The sequence below is a fragment of the Nycticebus coucang genome, chromosome 21, assembly GCF_027406575.1.
Source record: "Nycticebus coucang isolate mNycCou1 chromosome 21, mNycCou1.pri, whole genome shotgun sequence".
In the NCBI taxonomy this organism is placed as follows: Eukaryota; Metazoa; Chordata; class Mammalia; order Primates; family Lorisidae; genus Nycticebus; species Nycticebus coucang.
This window is the reverse complement of record NC_069800.1, coordinates 1061130-1080934: the sequence shown is the minus strand read 5'-3', so window position 1 is coordinate 1080934 and position 19805 is coordinate 1061130. Positions and strand designations below refer to the sequence as shown.

At 41.3% G+C, this 19805-nt stretch overlaps 1 protein-coding gene across 1 annotated transcript; it reads right to left on the bottom strand.

The window, feature by feature from the left end:
- Positions 1 to 10402: 10402 nt before the first annotated feature.
- Positions 10403 to 18744, bottom strand: LOC128573614 (tripartite motif-containing protein 43B-like). The gene is made up of 7 exons (XM_053573920.1): positions 18334 to 18744; positions 17355 to 17432; positions 14709 to 14729; positions 13187 to 13417; positions 12496 to 12518; positions 11907 to 12004; positions 10403 to 10896 (listed from the first exon to the last, which is right to left on the bottom strand). Exons 1-7 carry the CDS (start codon positions 18742 to 18744, stop codon positions 10403 to 10405), a joined length of 1356 nt encoding a protein of 451 aa, XP_053429895.1.
- Between the last annotated feature and the right edge of the window lie 1061 nt (positions 18745 to 19805).

Below are 19805 nucleotides of genomic sequence, written 5' to 3'. Positions count from 1 at the left end.
GTCTCTGGCCAGGGGAAGGGCTCTGTGCAGAGGCAGGGAGGGATCCAGAGGGCATGCAGCTACCAGTATCCCTGGTCAGATGAACGAGCCAGTGTGGAGGACACAGGAGGGAGGATGCAGGGTTGCATGGCTCTCGCAGTTCCTAGTCAGGGCATGCAGAGTCCTGGTGGGTGCGGGTCACGGGTCAGGGGATGCAGCACAGCTTTTATGGAGGTCCAGGCAGCAACATGCCCAGGAGTTTGAGGTTGCCATGAGCTGTGACACCATAGCACTCTACCCAGGGCAACATCCTGAGTCTCCAGTGTGCCAAAACCCGGTCTCACTCTGCCCCTGAGGGTTAAGACTGTAAGGAAGCTCAGTTCCTGCCTTTAGGCTGCTCAGTCACTAGGTTACTAGGTCCCACCCCATCTTTGCTCTGGGATCCTGAGGGCAGAGCTTGTCAGGGCAGTTCTCTCACAATGGCTCCCTGCGACCTAGTTCAGTGGCTCAGTCTGGGGCCCTAGAGAATGCCCAAAGTTTTTTGCACTCCTGTTCAAGCTCTTCTCAAGGCAGTTCAACTGAGTGCCAAGTCCAAAAACACCAAAATAGTTCACAGGTAAGGCCTTTCCAGTTTGCAGTCTCACTGCTGCTTGTACTTAATGGTTGCCGGTGGGATTAGGTCGACTGAACACATGCAACCACTTGCCAGTTTTCCACTGTTTTTGGCCTCCTCTTGGGGTCCAGAAGTCCCTTGCTGACTCCCTGTATCCTCAAAGGGATGATTATAGGAATATTCCACCAGCCAGAGATGCCTGGAGTCTTATCTCCCCAGACTCACTGTGCCCAGTTGCAGGGAAGCTGTTACTTGGCCGCCATCTTTAATCTATCTCCGTCTCCTTCATTTCTTTAAGCTCCTTTATATCTTTTCTATATTCTTCATATGTCTCATCTGACTTTTGGTTCTGTCTTTCCATTTTCTCTTCCATTCCCTTTATCATCTTCATCATCCATATTTAAATTCCCTTTCTGTCAAATCCATTAATTCTTTACAGGAGGAGACTTCTTTAAGAATTGCCTTATGGTCCCTTGGAGGAGTTGCTCTAATTTGGTTATTCATGGTGTCTGAACTTTTGGTTCCTCCTCATGTGTGCTTTCTCCTTGTTCACTTCCTTATGCACCTTTTTCCTTCTCGCTTCCACCTTTGCTTCAAGTTACCTTGTCTCAGAGTTTAGGTAAGGAAGAGGGCTTTTGATATTGGGTCAGAAGGCTGAGAATAGTTACTGCAAGCAAAGAGAAGTGCAAGGAAAGGAGAAAATGAAGAAGACAAAAGAATAAAAGTGAAAAGGGAGGGAAGAGTAGGAGGAAAGCAAAAGAAAGAAAGAGAAGAGAAGAAAGGCAAAAGGGGGACAGAAGACTACTAGAAGAAAATGAGGAAGTGGCGAGATAGAGGACAGGAAGGAAGGTTGAGAGTGATACAGAGATGTTATCATTCCACAAGGTGCTAAGGCCACATCTCTACCTCAAGGGTTGCAAGGAGCTGAGCTTGGTGGTTTCCTCAATATTAGGCATTCCTTACTTGTCTTTCCATAGCCAGACTCTTCCTCTGCCAAAAATAGGAAGAGAAGGAAAATAACAAACACAAAACCTAAGAAGAATAAATTGAATAAGGAAGAAAAAAAAGGAAGAAATGTAGAAAAGTTCTTCAGCATGATCTTCCTATTACTTTGTTCCTGAGGCCAAGAGTAGAAAATTCTCCTGTCATCTTTGAGGCAGTCTACTGCTGCGGTCTACCTGCCAGACCACCACTATGTCACAGCTGCCCTCAGCAAAGAAAGGGTGGGAAAAGAAAGAAAAGAAGAGGAAAAGAAATATATATATATATATATATATATAAAATCATAGATAAAGAAAAATTAAACATATTGTTGAATCAAATTAAGGAGAGGGAGGGAGAAGGGATAAAGAAAGAAAGAAGAAAGGCAATAAACCAAGAAGAAGAGAAAGAAAAACCTAGAAACAGAGTGAGGGGAGTATCTCAGCTGATGCTGAAGGACTTTCTGTGGGACAGAGGAGATGAGTAGAAGAGTCTCTATCAACAGAGAGAATGCAGAGGAGTGTACTAGGGTAAGAGAAAAATTTAAGCTAAAATTATGAACCAAAAAAAAAATTTTTTTAATGTAGAAGTCCTTGTTCTTGTTGAATGTAAAAATGGAAGATAAGAGAAGATCCAACCACAACATCTTAGAAAAAGCAAAGCACATGGAAACAAGACTTAAGAAAAAAAAATGGTAACCTGGCCTGATGTAAGCAATCTCAGCAATCAATTGAGGAAGGAAAGAAAAGAAAGAAAATAATAATAATAATAATAATAATATAATCTTAAAAAAAGAAGAGAAAAAGAAAGTCATAACAACCAAAACATATTTATATACACATATATATATAACGTAGGGTTTCAATTTTTGCAGGAATATATTTATGCTGCAATACACCTCCTGGACACGAGATGGCGCTGTGCATTTGGGGGACAAACAACCCAGCTGTTGATCTCTCTCTGGTTCCCAGCCTTAGAGCACTTTGCCAGCTTATTTGTTCCTGGTGGTCACCTGTTCACCCCAGCACTCAGCCCTCACACATCTGGGATTCCACGGTTCTCAACAATTCTTCAGAGGTTATCCCTCTAACTATTCCCCTGGAGAGCAGGGTGTCCCTGGGCCTGTCTCCAGTGGAAGACTGATCCCTGCAGCTGTAACTCATATCACCACAGCTTAGGCCCCCAGCAAGAGGCCCGCCTATACAGGCTTCTAATGCCGTTCTCCACAGTGGTGCATTCCTGACCAGGAACCCCCCATATGAATGTTTCACCAGCTGCCAAACTACAGTAGAACTGCTGTGCTCCAGACAGCACCCCAACTGGCTCCAAATTCTACTTGGGAGTGCTAACACCTCCAATCTTTTCAGCGTCCCTGAGCCTGACACAAGTAAAGGTGTGCTTCTCGGAGGCAGAACTCAGACCCTGGAACCTTAGGCCCCAAGTAAGAGGCCTGCTTACCCAGGCTACTGGTGCCTTTACCACAGTGGCTTCCCCGGACCAGGAACTTTCCCCCTATGGATGCTTCACCCATTGCCAAACTGCGGTAAAGCTGCTCCAGCCAGCACTCCAATCTTGCCACCAAATTCCGCTCTGGAGAACACCTAGCTTCCCCTACGAACCTCAAACTATGAGAAGTTTCTTCTGAAACCTCCTGCTTCAGCTGCCACTCTGGCCTGGGCCTGCTCACAGAAACTTCACCAAGTGTGGTAGTTCTCACCTTCAAAAAAAATCCAGATGTCCACCTCCATGCTCCACACTCCAAACCACCGATGTACATCAATATTCCACACTGGGACTGATCTATCCCTTCCCTCTGCCCTTTTGCTCTAAGCAGGCTCAGCTAAACATCCTTCCAATCCACCATCATGCTCTACTCCCCTACCCTTGCCTTTTAATATGCTCACCAGATTGGTGTCATCCAGAAATGATACCATCAAGCCACAAAGAGTAAGATGATTCTATTCCAAGACCTGATCCTACTGTGGACCTCTGGATTGCTCTCCCTCCAGAGAAATCCTAATTGCCCCTTTCCATCATTTCCCAGTTCATCAGGAAGCAGTTAGATTAAGTTATTGTTCTTTTTTTCCTAATAGCAGTTTAGAGTTTCTACTCAGAGAGGGAGAATTGATATAAGGCGGGTGCACCCTGGCTTGGTCAGTGTTATCTACCTGGAAGGACCCGCCGCATCTTCTACTTCTTTTACAGAAGGAGGAGAAGGAGAGTCTGGAGAGCAATGGGCCATGGAGAAGGGCTAGCCCAGGGAAGCCTGCTGGTCCCTCCTTAGCTCAGGGGGACCATGGCACAGCATGGCTTCCCAAGCCCCCTCTATTTTCCCCTTATTTCGTGGTGCACTGCTGCCTGTGTGAGGCTGCCCTCTGAGGTGCACACAGTGTCTGTGGCTGGCAGTGGCCTTGTGCAGGACTCTGGCTCAGGGATAAAAGGGAAGCCCCTCTGATGCCCACCCTTTTTTGTAGGCCTTGTCAATTTCATGTAAGTTTCCTAGGCCTGGGAAATTTCTTCCAGAGAAGGCAGTGATATTTTAATCCAGCCCTAGGGGAAAGGACTGTATCCATTCCTTGTCAACACTTTCATTAACCTTGCCCTAAGGGAAGGAACTGTATTCACATACAGTTATACATACATACATGTATATACATGTATTCAAAGACAAAGGACGCAGGCAGGGAGGAGATATTTCTACTTGGGGTTTTCCCTCTACCAGGAGCTCTGATACTTTTTCTATGTTCTTTTCTGTAAAATAAATCCTAACTTACCACAGACCTATGGTCCATAGATTCATTCTTTTAATCCCTGAGACCAAGGACCTACTGAAGAAGAAAATCTGGCAACAATACTACTAGTTAGACCAGATACAGGTGCTTGCAGGCTCAGGCAGGGTCACCCAGCCCCTGAAACCCTGGCTGGGGTTCTCACAACTCCAGTCCCAAGTCCTAAGAGCTCCAACCTTGCAGTCACAGCGTCCACACCATCCAAAGCCACATCCCAACATCCAGGAGGCTGGGTAAGATGGTCCTGGGGGCTGCTGCCCATCAAGGCTTCAGAGCCAAGATTCCCACTTTGCACCTTGTCCTCCAGGGCTCAGCCGGAAGTGTGGCCTTGACTCTGGGAGCTGGCATGGGGCCAGTACTCATCAGGTGGAGTGGAGTGCGACCCCCAGGTGTGCAGGTAAGCCAGGCTGATGTGGGAATTGCACCTCTTCTATCCTGTATTTAGTCTCCTGTGATGCCTTTTGGCCAATATCTGAAAACTATTCTTTCTTATCATATTTCTGATTTTTACTTGTTGAAGATGGAAGAACAAAGTTGGTCTTTGTTGCTCCATCTATGCCCACAACAAGTCTGTGGGGAGATTGTCGAACTTCGGATTCAATTTTTTACTTCACACAACTATTCATTGTGTTTCCTTTTATCTTTAGCTAGCTTAGGGAGTGCTTAGAGTTCCATGAATTGATCCATTTCCTGTCAGCTGTTCAGTTTATCAACATTGGCTTCTGTTCGATGTGTGTTGCTGAATCAATTGTGTAAGCCTGGTGTTTTTGGTGTTTTGTTGTGAAGGCTTCCAAGAGGGTTTCTACAGGTGAGGCTGTCTAGGCCTGTAGCACTGTGAGGAGTGGCCCCCACTGAGGGTGGCCTCCTCAGCACAGCCCTATGGCAGGGAGAGCCAGGTAGAAAGAGAAGCCCTGGGGGACATCACTAAATACAAAACCAATGCAGGAAAGGAGGCAGTTCAAGGATGACCATCACTATGGTCCAGTCATGACCCCTCCTTTCCTGGCAACTCCCAGGAGTAGAGTCTTTTAATAACCCCTGACAATGAGTCCTCCTCTCCACTTACTGGTTCAGTGTTTGAGGATCCTCCACCCGAAACTGTCAGGCACCCTCTGGCCCTATTGCACAAAAGGTTTCATGATGCCTTGGAGTACTGTCCATATGTGGTAACTCCTGGGTGATGACCAATACAAGAAGGAATTTTAAGGCACTGGCTTATTCCCCATTGTACTCCAATATCTGAAGCCACATGTCCCCAGACAACATCCCTTTGAAGACAAAACATGCAGCCTTCAAACTCCCATAGTGTCAGCCACCCGCCCTCTCCCATGTCACTGCCAGGTGTTCCTTTTCCCTGTGGGGTAGGCAGATAAACCTTTGGCCTTGGCCATGAGCCCAGCACAGTGCTGGGCTACAGGGAGTGGCTAGGGCTTCAGAAAAGTCTGTCCAGTATGATTCCTGGAGAAGATACTGTAGTCAAAGCCTCTGAGTTCAGCACAGGAGGAAATTTTCTAAATAGGTAACAGAAAAGTGGGGAGGTAGAAGGTAATTCCTTCAGTCTTTCCATTGGAGTTTGCCAAATTTTTGGCTAATAAGACTATAGCTGTGAAGCACCTGTGCCCTTCAAGAACCTCACAGCTACTGGGCTCACAGCACAAGTCCTTCTGGAACTAGCAGCATCACCCTGTCCCCAGACCCTGGTATGTCAGGGAATCTGCCCTTCCCCCATCCTTCTGCTCTGGGAGAATTTGAAGGAGGCACCCGCCTGGTGATCACCAACCTTGCTTTTACCCCAGAAATCCTCCACACACATTCTCTGCTCAGTCACCCGACATCTGGTTCCTGGCTGGGTGCAGCAGCTCACACCTGTAATCCTACCCCTCCAAGAGGCTGAGGCAGGAGGATGTCTGAACTCAGGACTTTAAGACCAGGCTGAGCCTAAGTAAGACCCCATTTCCACTACAAAAGGAAAATTAGCCAGGTATTGTAGTGGGCACATGTAATCCCAGCTACTTGGTAGGCTGAAGTAGGAGGATCACTTGAGCCCAGAGTTTGAGGTTGCTGTGAGCTGGGATGATGTAAGCTGATGCCATGGCAATGTAGTCTCGGCAACAGAGTGAAACTGTTTAAAAAAAAAAAAAATCTGGCTCAGCGCCACCAGCCACATACACCAGAGTTGGCGTGTTTGAATCCACCCCGGGCCTGCCAAACAATAATGAGTACTACAAACCAAAAATAGCTGGGTGTTGTGGCAGGAGCCTATAGTCCCAGCTACTCGGGAGGCTGAGGGAAGAGAATCACTTAAGCCCAGGAGTTGGAGGTTGCTGTGAGATGTGATGCCATGGCACTCTACCCAGGGTGACAGCTTGAGGCTCTATCTCAAAAAAAAAAAAAAAAAAAAAAGGAAAGAAAAGAAAAAAATCTGGTTTGTAGCATCAGCAGATGTAGCATCAGCAGGAGCAGACAGGAAACACTAGTGTGCCCCGGCCATGCTTCCACTTTATGTGGTTTATTGTGGTTATATTCATTGAATATAGGGATACAAGATAATTATGAAATATGTAAATTTTATTTATAAAAAACAGGTTGTCGGACACCTGTGTTCTCTACACATTCAAAAATGAAATGTGGTCCTTATTTCTCAGGTCCTGAGTCTGCCTCTTCCCTTGCCCATGGCTCTCCTGCTCAGGGCATCAGCTTTCGGGAAGCTCATCACGTACCACACATTTGCTTACCTTCATTACTCACCATCAGCACTGCTAACCCTAGAGATTAGACTGTAAAGTTGTGCAGTTTGCATTTTTCAAAATTTATAGAAACATCATACTCCATTTATTCTACTGTTTCTTTTTTTTGGTACATCATGATTTTGTTTTTCAATTTATCCAATTTGTAGCAGGTAGCTGTAGTTTTGTAACTCTCACTATACACTACTTTCTTTAACAGGATTATACTGTGATTTGTTCACCAATTTAAGGACTGGGGGAATTGAGATTGATCTCTGGATTTTGTTTTTATGCTTGTTATTACTTCCATAAATGTCAATTTCCTTTCTAGAATAAATGTGTGCCTGGAACACATAGTCTAGTTTAGACTATTAATTGGGAATCTAATTGTATACAAAATGAGAATTACTGGAGATTAGATTTTAGGAGATGTCTACAAAGCTTAACTCCTATATCATGACATATTCTGGGTTTCTCCATGTGTCACAAAACCTTTATATTTTTTCAATGTTTGTTTAAAGGTAGTAAATTTTTCTTTCATAGTTTTTATTTATCTGATTGCCAGTGACTTGGAGCATCTTTTTAAATATATTTCAAACTTTTCCCCTGTGAACTAATTACTGTGGATTCTTGTACTTAGGAGAGGAGGCTGTATATATTTGTTTTATGAGTCTGCAGGTTATATGTTCTGGATACTTATACTCTGTTACACTTTTTTGTGTTATAATATTTTTCCCAGTATTTCTCTTCCATTTTTGTGTCTTAAAGACTTTCTTATTTTTTCTAGTCATGTTAAATTCATTATCATTTACATTATTTAGTATGTAATTTTTCTTTCTTTATTTAGAAATGTCTTTCTAACATAAGACTAAAAGGATAGATACCTATTCACATTTTTAAAATGCTAAATTTGTCCTTCATATTAAACTAAGTTGATTCATCTAAGGAGATTTTTGAGGCTATCAGGTCAGTAGTATCTCAGCATATTTGCTGTGATCCACTTGCAGTACCTGACCGGTCAGTCATAAGCCAGCACTCATGCATCAGGTGAGCCTGAGCCTTTCTCTGTGGTTTCTGGGGTCTTCATTCTCCATTTCTGCACCAAGAGACCATGGCTTAATTGGTACAGTACTTAGAGACTATAGCATCTGCCACTGATATTTCAGAATACATATTTGATATTGTCACTCATAAAAGAACACTGTTTAGCATTGCTGTTACTCACATCATGTACAAAATTTATATGCATAAAGAAAGCCATTGGAGTCTTGTCATCATTTAGTGGTGTTTTTCAGAGAGGTAAGAAAATCCAACAAACAGGCTAAGATTGGTGGCTCACACCTGTAATCCCTCCCTGTGGGAAGCCAAGGTAGGGAATTGCTTCAGTCCAGGAATTCTAGACAATCATAGGCAACCATAGTTAGACCCTCATCTCTATCGAAAATAAGGAGGGAAGGATGGAATGAAGGAAGGAATGAAAAAAGGAAGGAGGGAGGGAAGAAGGAAGGAGGGACAAAAGGAAGGAGGGAGGAAGGGAAGGAAGGAAGATACAATTCCAAATATGACAGAAATGAATATTTGATTGTGATGTCTTCTCCAACTAATATTTAAGAAAATAGATTGGGGCAGCGCCTGTGGCTCAGTGAGTAGGGCGCCGGCCCCATATGCCGAGGGTGGCGGGTTCAAACCCACCCCCGGCCAAACTGCAACAACAAAAAAATAGCCGGGCGTTGTGGCAGGCGCCTGTAGTCCCAGCTGCTCGGGAGGCTGAGGCAAGAGAATCGCATAAGCCCAAGAGTTAGAGGTTGCTGTGAGCCGTGTGATGCCACGGCACTCTACCCCAGGGTGGTACAGTGAAACTCTGTCTCTACAAAAAAAAAAAAAAAAGGCAAGAAAAAAAGAAAATAGATTGAACTCATGAATTCATTATTCTGCTTATACCTGGACTGTTTTGGATATTGTTCTCATGTATTTTCTAAACTTAAGGAAGGTTTTTCTTTTATGCTACGAAGTGAATGACTCAAAATGTAAAAGATCAATGAGTATGTTCCATGAACATAATCTTTTATCAAAAGTGATTGACTTATTTTCTGAATCCCAATATTCTGTGTTAGAAACCTTAATCTCTCCTATTACATTGTTTTCACTGAGAAATACACAATCACTTCTTTAGAACCAAATTGACTCTATGGATACCTAGGTCCTCAGGTGGAAGAAATGTACTGAGATTTGCCTCTGTAAATCATCCACATCAGTGTTTCTCAAAACATTACCACTCATTACAATCCTCTGGAAGATTTGCTCAAATAAGGATGGCTGTCCTCACCCATTGAGTGTCTCATTCAGGTGGTCTTGGAAGGAGCCCAAGCATTTCCATTTCCAACAAGTTCCAGGTGATACTGCTGGAGCTGGCAGCAAACCACCAGCCACAATCATTTATTCATTCCAGGTTGTCCTTAGCATTTTCTAACCGACTGGTTACATCTTATTTAGAAGACTTCATATGCTTTATAGCAATTTTTAATTATTTTTTTGTTTTGACTAATATTCTTGATATGTCTAGAAACTTTAGGATCCACATTTTGTTCGAAATAACCTTCTTCTTGTAATTCCATGAGGAATTGTATTCTATGTGACCACTAGCAGAGATGATGGAGCAGCACACTGTGAACTCACACTGTTGGAGGCAGCTTGCTTATGCATTTATTCACCTACACCTATTCACTCATCAAATATTTGTAAGTACTCACTATGTCCTCCACAGTATGTTACCTGCTGATAATGGGGTCTGAATATGAGATACAAACTGTATGCTTCTAATTTACACTATTGAGAAAGAACCAGCTATTCTGTGTTTATATACAGAAAGACTGTCCTCCCTATAAGGGTCAGTCGAAGTTTCACTGTGAAATAATTTTTTCTCCTAAGGTGAACTGATGTACAGAATTTATTAGATTGACCCAAGTTAATATCAGGCTGATAGGAGCAGTGTGGCCAACCAGGTCTGTCCCGAATGTAGAAACTGTGTTCATTAAGGTGGAATCACACACCCAAAGATTTTCAGAACTGCAGGGAGCAAGCACAGTGCAGTGCACGTTTAGGTACCAGACCACAAGAGATGATTTCAATGTAAAGAAAATGGGACAACAGTATTTTGCATTTAATAATATTTTATTGAATAACAATAAAATGTGATTCCATTAAAGTGCCAAAACCTTTAAGACAGCAAACTATGATTGATTTCTTCAGCTGAGAAGGGCTCCCCAGCACATGGAGGTCTCAGACTTGCAGTCAGTTTCCTGCCTCATCCCTGCTCATTTGTGTCCAGTCATAAAGAAAGGCCTGACAGGGAAAGACAAGGAGCCAGTGCGGTACTTCCATATGAGGGAACTCTTGTCAACATTCACAAAACTCACACTTCCACTCTGCAAATCAAGATACACACCAACCCGGCCCAAAGGTTTCTCTATAAACTGAGGAATCACTGGTGAGGTTGTCCAGAGAGTGCACTGATTATCCTGCCTCACACATGCAAGAAGAAACATGTCCCCAGATACAAGCATTGTGCCAAGGCTGCATATAGGGTAATCTCTAGAGACCCCTAGAGCCCAGTCCCAAGAGTCATCCACATCCAGCTCCCAGTAATACTTCCCAGTGGTGAAGGCCTGGTCTCCCCAAGCAGCAAAATAGTTAGATTTTTCAGGATTCAAAGATTGATCTTGATTGTGAGATCTAAACGTGAAGTTTCTCAAATCATCAAACAGCCTGATGTGGTGATTGCTTACTTCATTGTGGAAATAAATCTCCACTGTGGAAAGAAGAGAATAGTACAGTCAACATCTATTTTACAAATAAATTATTTCTGAGACATGAATGTCTACCTGGATGGTCAGTGGAATAAATAGGCCAAGACCACCATGAAGGCAGTTCTGGCAGAACTGTATCAATTCACATGCTACCCATAAAAATTAAGCAGAAAGAAGGATCTAATCACAGTGGGGAAATTCCTTCAACTTCAGAGACTGTAGAGACGGAGGCCATGCCTATCGCTCCCTGGTTACTTTTCACGGCACATGGAAAATCTGGAGCTGTAATTACATAGCAATAAACTTCCCTACATTTCCCTTTGTGCTTTCTGGAGAAGGGAAAGAAGAATTTTAGACCTAGAGAAATGGCGATCACCCTGCCCGTGTTACTGTAGGCTAGCTCCTGAGCACTTAAGCTAAATATGCCTGTGAGAAAGTGACTTCCTACTAGGAATTTTGTGCCTTTTACTCCTCGTTTCATCTAATGCCTAATCTGCCACTCTGCCTTAGCCTTAGATGTGCTACTGGGCTCTAGGTCCTGCCTCCAGAACCACTGACTTTCTTTCTGTTTATAAAATACTATCTGCATTTATTTAATTTATTCATGCATTTTTATCATAATTTTAATTGAAATGCCCATTATATGAAGTCCAATGTTTTAAAATTTTACAGGAAATATATTTTATAGTGAAATGTCAGCATCACTAATTGCATTTAATAAGAACTCAGAGGTACTGAATACATTCACAGTTCTGCATGGCTCCTTGCACTGACAAGCTCCCTAAGAATGATTCCAATTCTCACAGAGACCTTTTGCTTGATATTTTTTTCTCATTCTAGTTTTGCACCTGCTTTCTTTTGTTGTAGTGCAAATATGATTATACATGTCTATGCTGTTCACAGCATTGCTTTCTCTGCTTAAGGAAAGACCAATGAAGAAAGACACACTGGCTACAGGAAACATCAGAGTGGACCTTGGGCATTCCCAGTCACGCTGCAGGCTGACACTCACCTCGGTAGCGGCTGTATCTGTCCATCAGTCCAGTGATGGATCTGACACTGAGCTCTGGACGCACAGGCTGGGGAATGTGCAGCTGCACGGTTTCACTTCTGGAAAAAGAAGTATTCAGTTAATATTTTGACTCCAAAGACTGCTTCTGATTCATAGTCACCTCCACAAACCCCTTACAAGATTCTACCACTCATGAGGAATCTTTCTTACTGTTCTTACTTTTCTCATTGCCTAACTGCTTTTACCTCCTGATTCTCAGAGACACTTGTTTTTAACAACTACATAAGAAAATCTAGTCCACATGCTTCAAGATATGTCTGATTTTGAATCTCAGGGAAATAGGCAGCTGCCTTCCAGTCACTTCTGAATTGAGACTTTCACCACATACCTCTGAGCCATGGGGCACAGATCAAAACTAACTTGTGATAAAGGAGTACAGGACATCATATTCAGAACAGCACATAAATAGGTGGACACATAAATCATTTAATATGTATAATCTAATGTATAATGGCTTCACTTGCTAGAAACAGGTTGATCTCTTTAATAACCCTCATGGCCCTCAGTTCACATTGAAACCCAAACTTACCTCATCAGTAGGTCTCCAATATCCTGTAATGAGAAGAGAAGAAAAGTTTAGATTTCTTCTGACATTGGGCATTGTACCTACCCCAGCTTAGGGTTAGGAAAGTTAAGAAAATTACTCATCACAAACATTCCGTAAAACTTATCAACTAGCTGTCCTGTTCTTCTATAAAGGATAAGCCCAGTACAACCTGTTAACACAATCAAAACTCCTGATGAATTTAGAACCCTGAGGGTGAAATGAAGAGAGAGAAGCACATTGGTAGGAACCACAGTCACCAGTCTTGCTAAAACCATCAAATGTCTCACAACTGTTCTTCCAAGGGGTTATCCCAAACTCCAGTGAATTATGACAATTCGTATCTAGGACATCCACAGAGAATGAGGATGTCAAGGTGACCGTGTCTGAAATATTTCCATATTGTGCATTGGAGGTAAAACTGGAATGACCAAGTTGCTTCTTTCTGGTTATTAGAAATGAGGGAGATAAGAATTCTTGAAAGAAAACTTGGGGAAACTACTCACAATTACATACAGCTTTGATATGAATGGCTAGGAGTTAGTTTATATCTAACATAATCAGTTGGTAAATCCCCTTACCCCCAATTTGATGCAGAAAATAAGGAAATATGTTTTGGTACCAAATCAACAATAGAGGTTAAACATTTAGCCATCCGCTAATAAGAAGTGCTGACCTGGAGCAGCTCCTCCTCTGGTTTATGGCACATGTCCATCACTTCCTTATACATCTCCTTCAGTTGTTTCCTCTTTTGATGCATTTTGGCCACACTTCTCTTCAGTTGTTGTAAAAGGTCTCGGCCCTCCTTTCTCAGGTTCTCCAAATGTTGTTCTTCTTCCTTATAGAGAACTGGATGAAGCTCACAATATTCAGTCCTGATCATTTTTCTCACTAGAAGCACATAATCCTGTAAGGAGATGGGTTCCCCACATCACATTTCCAGGCCAAGATGTATCCTCCTGCACACACACATCACCTGTGTCTTTTTGGCTTCTGCCCTCTACCCATTAGCTGTACACAGCTTAAATCCATATTGTCAGAATGCACAATTCATCTTTTTCTTTCTCCTTCCTTCCTTTCTTCCTCTTTCTTTCTTGTTAATCATAACCAGTTTATTAGCCCACAGCCTAACTAAATCATTTTTTAAATGTATTATGTGCTCCTTAGTCACTGTCTAATGTGGTAACCTTAGTTAGGCTTCCTTTAAAGATGGAGGCTATTTGGGGCACATTGATTTTTTTATGCTTATGTGACCTTTTTGATATGAGTCATCTTTACTGTCTTCTGATATTAGTAAAGACAAGGGATTTATCTTTATTTTTATCTGCTATCTGTAAAGGTATTTTTATTTCTGCTTAAATTACAGCATTTACAATTCACGATTTCAGTGTCCTTTAGCACATCAAATAATATTGATAACTTTCATTTCATTTTGCTATAAAAATATGTCAATATTATTTGCAACTATCCAGTTTTTTGCTACTTGAGAAACAAATGGTAAAATAATACATTTTCAAAATTTAGAGGGTTTTTCTCCTTAATACAGAAGATAAATGCCCTGATTGCACAATGTATGCCTAGATGTAGCATTGTTTTATGATTTAAATCACCACCCCCCAGAAAGTATTTCATTAGATTTTCTTAATGGAGATTACATTTGCTATTAAACTCGCATGGACAAATTTATACTAATCATATTCACATCATAATAAATAGCCTATCATAGCCTTGAGGCAGATTACATTTTTCATGTAAACATTAAGAATAAAAGTATGGAGCACATTGCAAGTACAAGTTGGATCTATCATGTATAGAACACAAATGTCCTAATGCTATAATTGGGTAAATGAGGTAAAAGCTATGTTGATTAGTATGATGTAAACACTCCAATTTGTACAAAGAATCAACACATTGAAAATGGCATAAATGTATTTATGATTTATGTACAAAAAACTTAATAAAAAAATAAAAAAAAAAAAGAATAAAAGTATAGCATCCTTGGGTGGCACCTGTGGCTCAGAGGCTAGGGTGCAGCCACATATACTGAGGGTGGCAGCTTTGATCCTGGCCCTGGCCAAACTGCAATGAAAAATAGTTGGGCACTGTGGCAGCCACCTGTAGTCGTAGCTACTCGGAAGGTAAGAGAATCACCTAAGCCCCAAAGCTGGAGTTTGCTGTAAGCTGTGACAACACAGTACTCTAAGGGCAATAAAGTGAGACTCTGTCTCAAAAAAAAAAAGAAGAAGAAGAATAAGAAGAATTATAGCATCCACTAATTTGAGAATCAAATTACATCAATATTTGCTTTTGAATAATTTTAAATGCTTTCAATACAAAGCATGTATGAATATATTAATAATTAAATAATTATACCTTTCAACATAAACATCTAGGTAATTATTTAATGTAAAATTCTGGGGAAAAGATATCAACATTTTATAGGATGTGCAATGTTTTTCCAATCACTTATTCCCTGGTATTTGATTAAGCAGTGAAGAGTGGATAAACATCTACTATACTGATCCCAGTTGTAGATTTTGGCATGTAAAGATAAAATTGGTTGGAGGAAGAATGATAAAATTTTAATGAAAGATTCATGAGATTGATGTCATTCATAGATATGCTGCTTGATTTTAAATCTCTAGTCTTCAGAAACATTTAGGGAGGCCCATGTGGTGGCTCACAACTGTAATTCCAGCACTTCTGGGTGGCCAAGACAGGTGGATTGCCTGAGCTCTCAAGTTTGAGACTTGCCTGATGCAGAGCCAGAACTGGTCTCTCTACCTATAGGCAAGTGTTGTGGTGGGTACCTGTAGTACCAGCTACTTGGGAGGCTTAGACAGGAGTATAGCTTGAGCCCAAGAGTTTGAGGTTGCTGTGAGCTGTCATGCCACAGCACTCTACTGAGGGAAGCAAAGTGAGACTCTGTCTCTACACAACAAAAAGGAAAAGAAAGAAAGAAAGAAAGAAAGGAAAAGGAATGGAAAAGGAAAAGGAAAGGAAAGGAAAAGAACACTTAATCCAATCCTATACCCAAAGTCCTGGGTTTCTCTTGGGCTTTCAAAAGACTGACTATTGCTTCCCCTAATACTTAGTGCCACAGAGACCAGGTTTCGATAGTTCTCTATAACATCACAACCCTATTCCACTCAGTGAGGTCCAGGTATTCTCATTCCTCTGGAGTGAATTCTATGGTAGCATCCCAGAATGCTGATAGTTCCTCAGCCGGATTTAGGGCCATGGTCTTGAACTTACAGACATCTGAGTCCTAAGAGACACTATCTTCAGGCACCAGAGTGGCTGCCTTAGGCACACATTTCCTGGCTTCTATATTGTCCCAGCATCCTCCTTATAGATTTTTAGTACTTGTGGGTCATAGGGCTACAGAGGATGTAGCAGACACAGAGAGACATTCCATAGTTTTTCCTCTCATCATATACAGAAGGAGTGTTAGCTGTCTTTCCCTCAATGCTCTACCAAGTCCTTCAACAATGTCTGAGACACTGGAGAGTGACTTTTCCCAGTTACTTTCTTTAATACATATCCTCTCAAATCTGAAATCCTGCATTCAAACAGTTGAAAGTTAAGGTTTCTTATTAGAACCTTATATGAACTATTGTGATCTGTTTAACTCATTAGTCTCCCCACACTGCAACCTGATCATTTAAATTAGAAGAAATATTGTATTGTACATATAGGATTAGAAGCCTTCAGACAAGAACAACAAATCTAAAATTTCTGAACCTAAGTCCTTAAAAGGATTTCTATTATCCTAATTTCTATAGTACTCCTAAATAAGACCATGGGCATCATATGGGCCAGCCATTTTAAAAACATTAATTCTAATTTCATTGTGTGTCCCAATAATCATGTGTTCATTTTCAAGTCCACTGAGTCTTTTTGCTTTTGTTCTATCCATCTTTTTCAGCCTCTCAACATGTTCTATATTCTCCTACCGTGTCATTGTATAGCTTCTGTGCAAACTGTTTTAACCATGACAGGCACACATTTAAAATTGATTTTCTTTTCCTTTCCTTTTTTTTTTTTTTTGCAATTTTTGGCCGGGGCTGGGGCTGGGTTTGAATCCACCATGTCCGGCATATGGGGCCGGCACCCTACTTGAGCCACAGGCACTGCCCTTAAAATTGCTTTTCATACTTTTCCATCGCCAGTGAAAAGCCTACAATACCCCATTATGTGTTCTGTAATCTAGAATTCATCTCATACATAAATATTTGCCTGAAACACCCATGGAAGTTTTGTCACCTATTTTCCTCTCTCAAATCAAATTGATTTTAAATCAGTATTGAGAAATTTTGCAAAGCCCAGTAGTTACTGAATTTCCTCAAAACCCTGTGTATGCCTTCAGCATACTTCTTGTTCAACTTTCTTTGCATTACTTAATTTTTGTGGTTGCTGATACCTTTGGGTCTAGAAATACTAAGAACGCTGTGATCCTCCATTGAAAACCCCATAGCAGGGTGTCCCAAAGGTCACTATAATAAGGAAAATTTATAAATTCATATTATATGTTTAATTTTTAAATTTTTATTATTTATATATTTATGTATCAATCCCTACAGAAATGTTTTATAAAATTTTGTAACAAATATTTTGTAAAAAAAAAAAAAGCTACATGCAGCTAAAATTTCTCATCTTCCCTATGTATATATGGCGGGAGACCTTTAAGACAACCTGTGTTTTTCCCATTATCCTATCCACTCACTGAATATCAGAACTCATGAGTTCAGCTTATGTTTTTAGTGGCTAATGTTGTAGTATGTCTGTCCCAAACTTAATCTGATGGAAACATTTCCCATACTTATGGTCCAATGGTTAATGACTATTCCTTCCTCACTGAGGTTTCTGTTATTTTCCTGGATCTTGTCCCATAAAGATCTCATTTGCTTTTCTAGTTTATCCTGCAAAAGAGATATAAATGTGAGCAGCAGACAAGCAAATAGTATAGAATTCTGACCTTGACTGATGGAGAGTCAAGGGACATTCAATAAAAGTACCTTAGGGAGAGAGGCAGGATTATCTTGTACTTTTACCCTGCATAACTGTCTATTTTAGAAGATTTCAGACTGTCGCTGACATGTAATGTAACCATTATCAAGGTAAAACAAATATTTGATGTATTGGGGTAAGTTTCAGGGAAGCATCTTCCCTAGTAATGTCCATCTACAATTGCTTCACTAATGCTCATTCAAATGTAATTAAAGCTAACATATTTGTCAAAATCTGGTAAGCATGTCCCCAATGTAACATTTTCGTTCTTTTTTTTCTTTCTTTCTTTTTTAGAGACAGAGTCTGACTTTGTCACCCTCAGTAGAGTGCCGTGGTGGCACAGCTCACAGCAATCTCCAGCTCTTGGGCTTAGGCGATTTTCTTGCTCAGCCTCCCAAGTAGCTGGGACTACTGGTACCCACCACAACACCCAGCTATTTTTGTTGATGGTTACCTGGGGCTGGTTTTGAACTCACCACCCTCTGTATATGGAGCTGGAGCCCTACTCACAAGCACCACCCCCAATATAACATTTTCTATGTGTAGTTTTCATAGTCAATTATCTCTGAACATAAGAGGTTTCTGTTGATGTGTGCATAATCCTCTTACCTAAAACAATAATCAATTTATGTTATCAACCTTCTGTTGGAATGCAAACCTCATGGAGGCAGCTACATGTATGTGTAATATATACCCAGTATATATTAGGCACTGGTAAAGAACGGAGGACTCGGCCTTAAGATTGTCATCTTCCTTCTAACCTCTTTTACTCTACCCTCATGCTCTCAACATGATCTCAGAAGCATTCCTTACCCGCTGGTCCTCAGCTGCCCCTTCAATGGGACAGTGTCTGTGAGCCCTGTGCTCCTGGGAGTTAGAGCAGAGCAAACACAGCAGGCTTCTGTCCACTTCACAGAACATCTTCTTCTTCTCCTTGTGGATTCTACAAATTTCTTCCTCAGAGCTCAGGAATTGCGAGAGACTGGCCTTTCTGGCAATGGACACCAGATTCTTCAGAACAATATTGGTTTTGAACTTTCTCTGCTGTGATGGTTCTCTGCACTCTGGGCAGTGGGAAGAATTTTGGGATCCTTCCCAGGAGAGATAGAGGCAGGGTCTGCAAAAGCTGTGTCCACAGCCTATGGTGACTGGGTCTATAAGGTAGTTCAGGCAGATGGCACAGGTGATTTCCCTCTGGAAGACTTGCAGTATATCTAGGTCCATGTTCCTAAAGAAAGAAAATTAGAATTTATTCTTCTGCCCTAGAGAGGCAAAAGTCTAAGCAAACATTCATTCCCATGTTGACTGAATAATACTCCTATCTAGAGCAGAATAGGCTTACCTTTGCATGACACAAATGGAAAACTGAGGCACAGACTTCTCAAGCTTTGTAGATAACTGGTTAGGTACCTAACTAACATGAATCTACTTTACCAAACATTTTTCTCCTCTAGAAATCTACAAGGCTTTGGCTGGGCACCATAACTTAGTGGTTAGGGTGCTGACCACATGCACTGAGACTGGTGGTTCGAATACAGCCTGGGAATGCTAAAACAAACAAACAACAACGACAACAACAAAAAAATAGTTGGGCTTTGTGGCAGGTGCCTGCAATCCCAGCTATTCAGGAAGCTGAGGCAAGAGAATCACTTGAGCCCAAGAGTTCGAGGTTGCTGGGAGCTATGATGCCATTGCACCCTGAGAGTGACAAAGCAAGATTCTGTATGAATAAAAAAAAAGAAAGTCATTTACCAGTCTTACTTTTCTTACTTTCCTTACTTTCCTGCAGGTTGCTCAGACTGCAGGAGCTTGACCTAATCTGTACCTCCAGGAGTTTGGTCTGGAGGGATCTGAAAATCAGTCAATGCTCATTGCTAGTCATTGATTTGGCAATGGGAGTAGGGAGTGAGATTAGATCTCATGATTACATTTAATTGTTAGAATCCTCCTACATTGGCCAGATCTCCAACATCACACTAAAAGTAAGTGTTATCATTTTAGATCTAAATTAAACTCAGCTAACCAAGCACCTACTATGTTTTAAACAACAACTTAATTCAATCAACAATTATTTTCTGGTACATTTCCTCTTCCCAGAACTCAACATATGATGCTTACAGAAACATCCTTATCAGTAGAAAATGAATGTTTCACAAAAAAATAAAATAAAATGTGGTAATGTAGAGAATACCACGTGTCTATGTCTTCTGTGTTTCACTCATGATCTAGGAAATGCCTTTCCTGCAAACCCATTGATAAAAATGAATAAGAAAAATGTATACACA

Excerpts from the sequence above, each read along its gene's own strand:
- LOC128573614 (XM_053573920.1), bottom strand. The coding sequence starts at position 18,744 with ATGGACCTAGATATACTGCAAGTCTTCCAGAGGGAAATCACCTGTGCC. Across the intron at positions 14,730-17,354 it reads ACCTCAGTGAGGAAGGAATA|TCTCACTTTATTGCCCTTAG; the intron begins GTCATTAACCAT and ends TTTGAGACAGAG. Across the intron at positions 12,519-13,186 it reads CAGAGGAGGAGCTGCTCCAG|GATATTGGAGACCTACTGAT; the intron begins GTCAGCACTTCT and ends TTCTCATTACAG.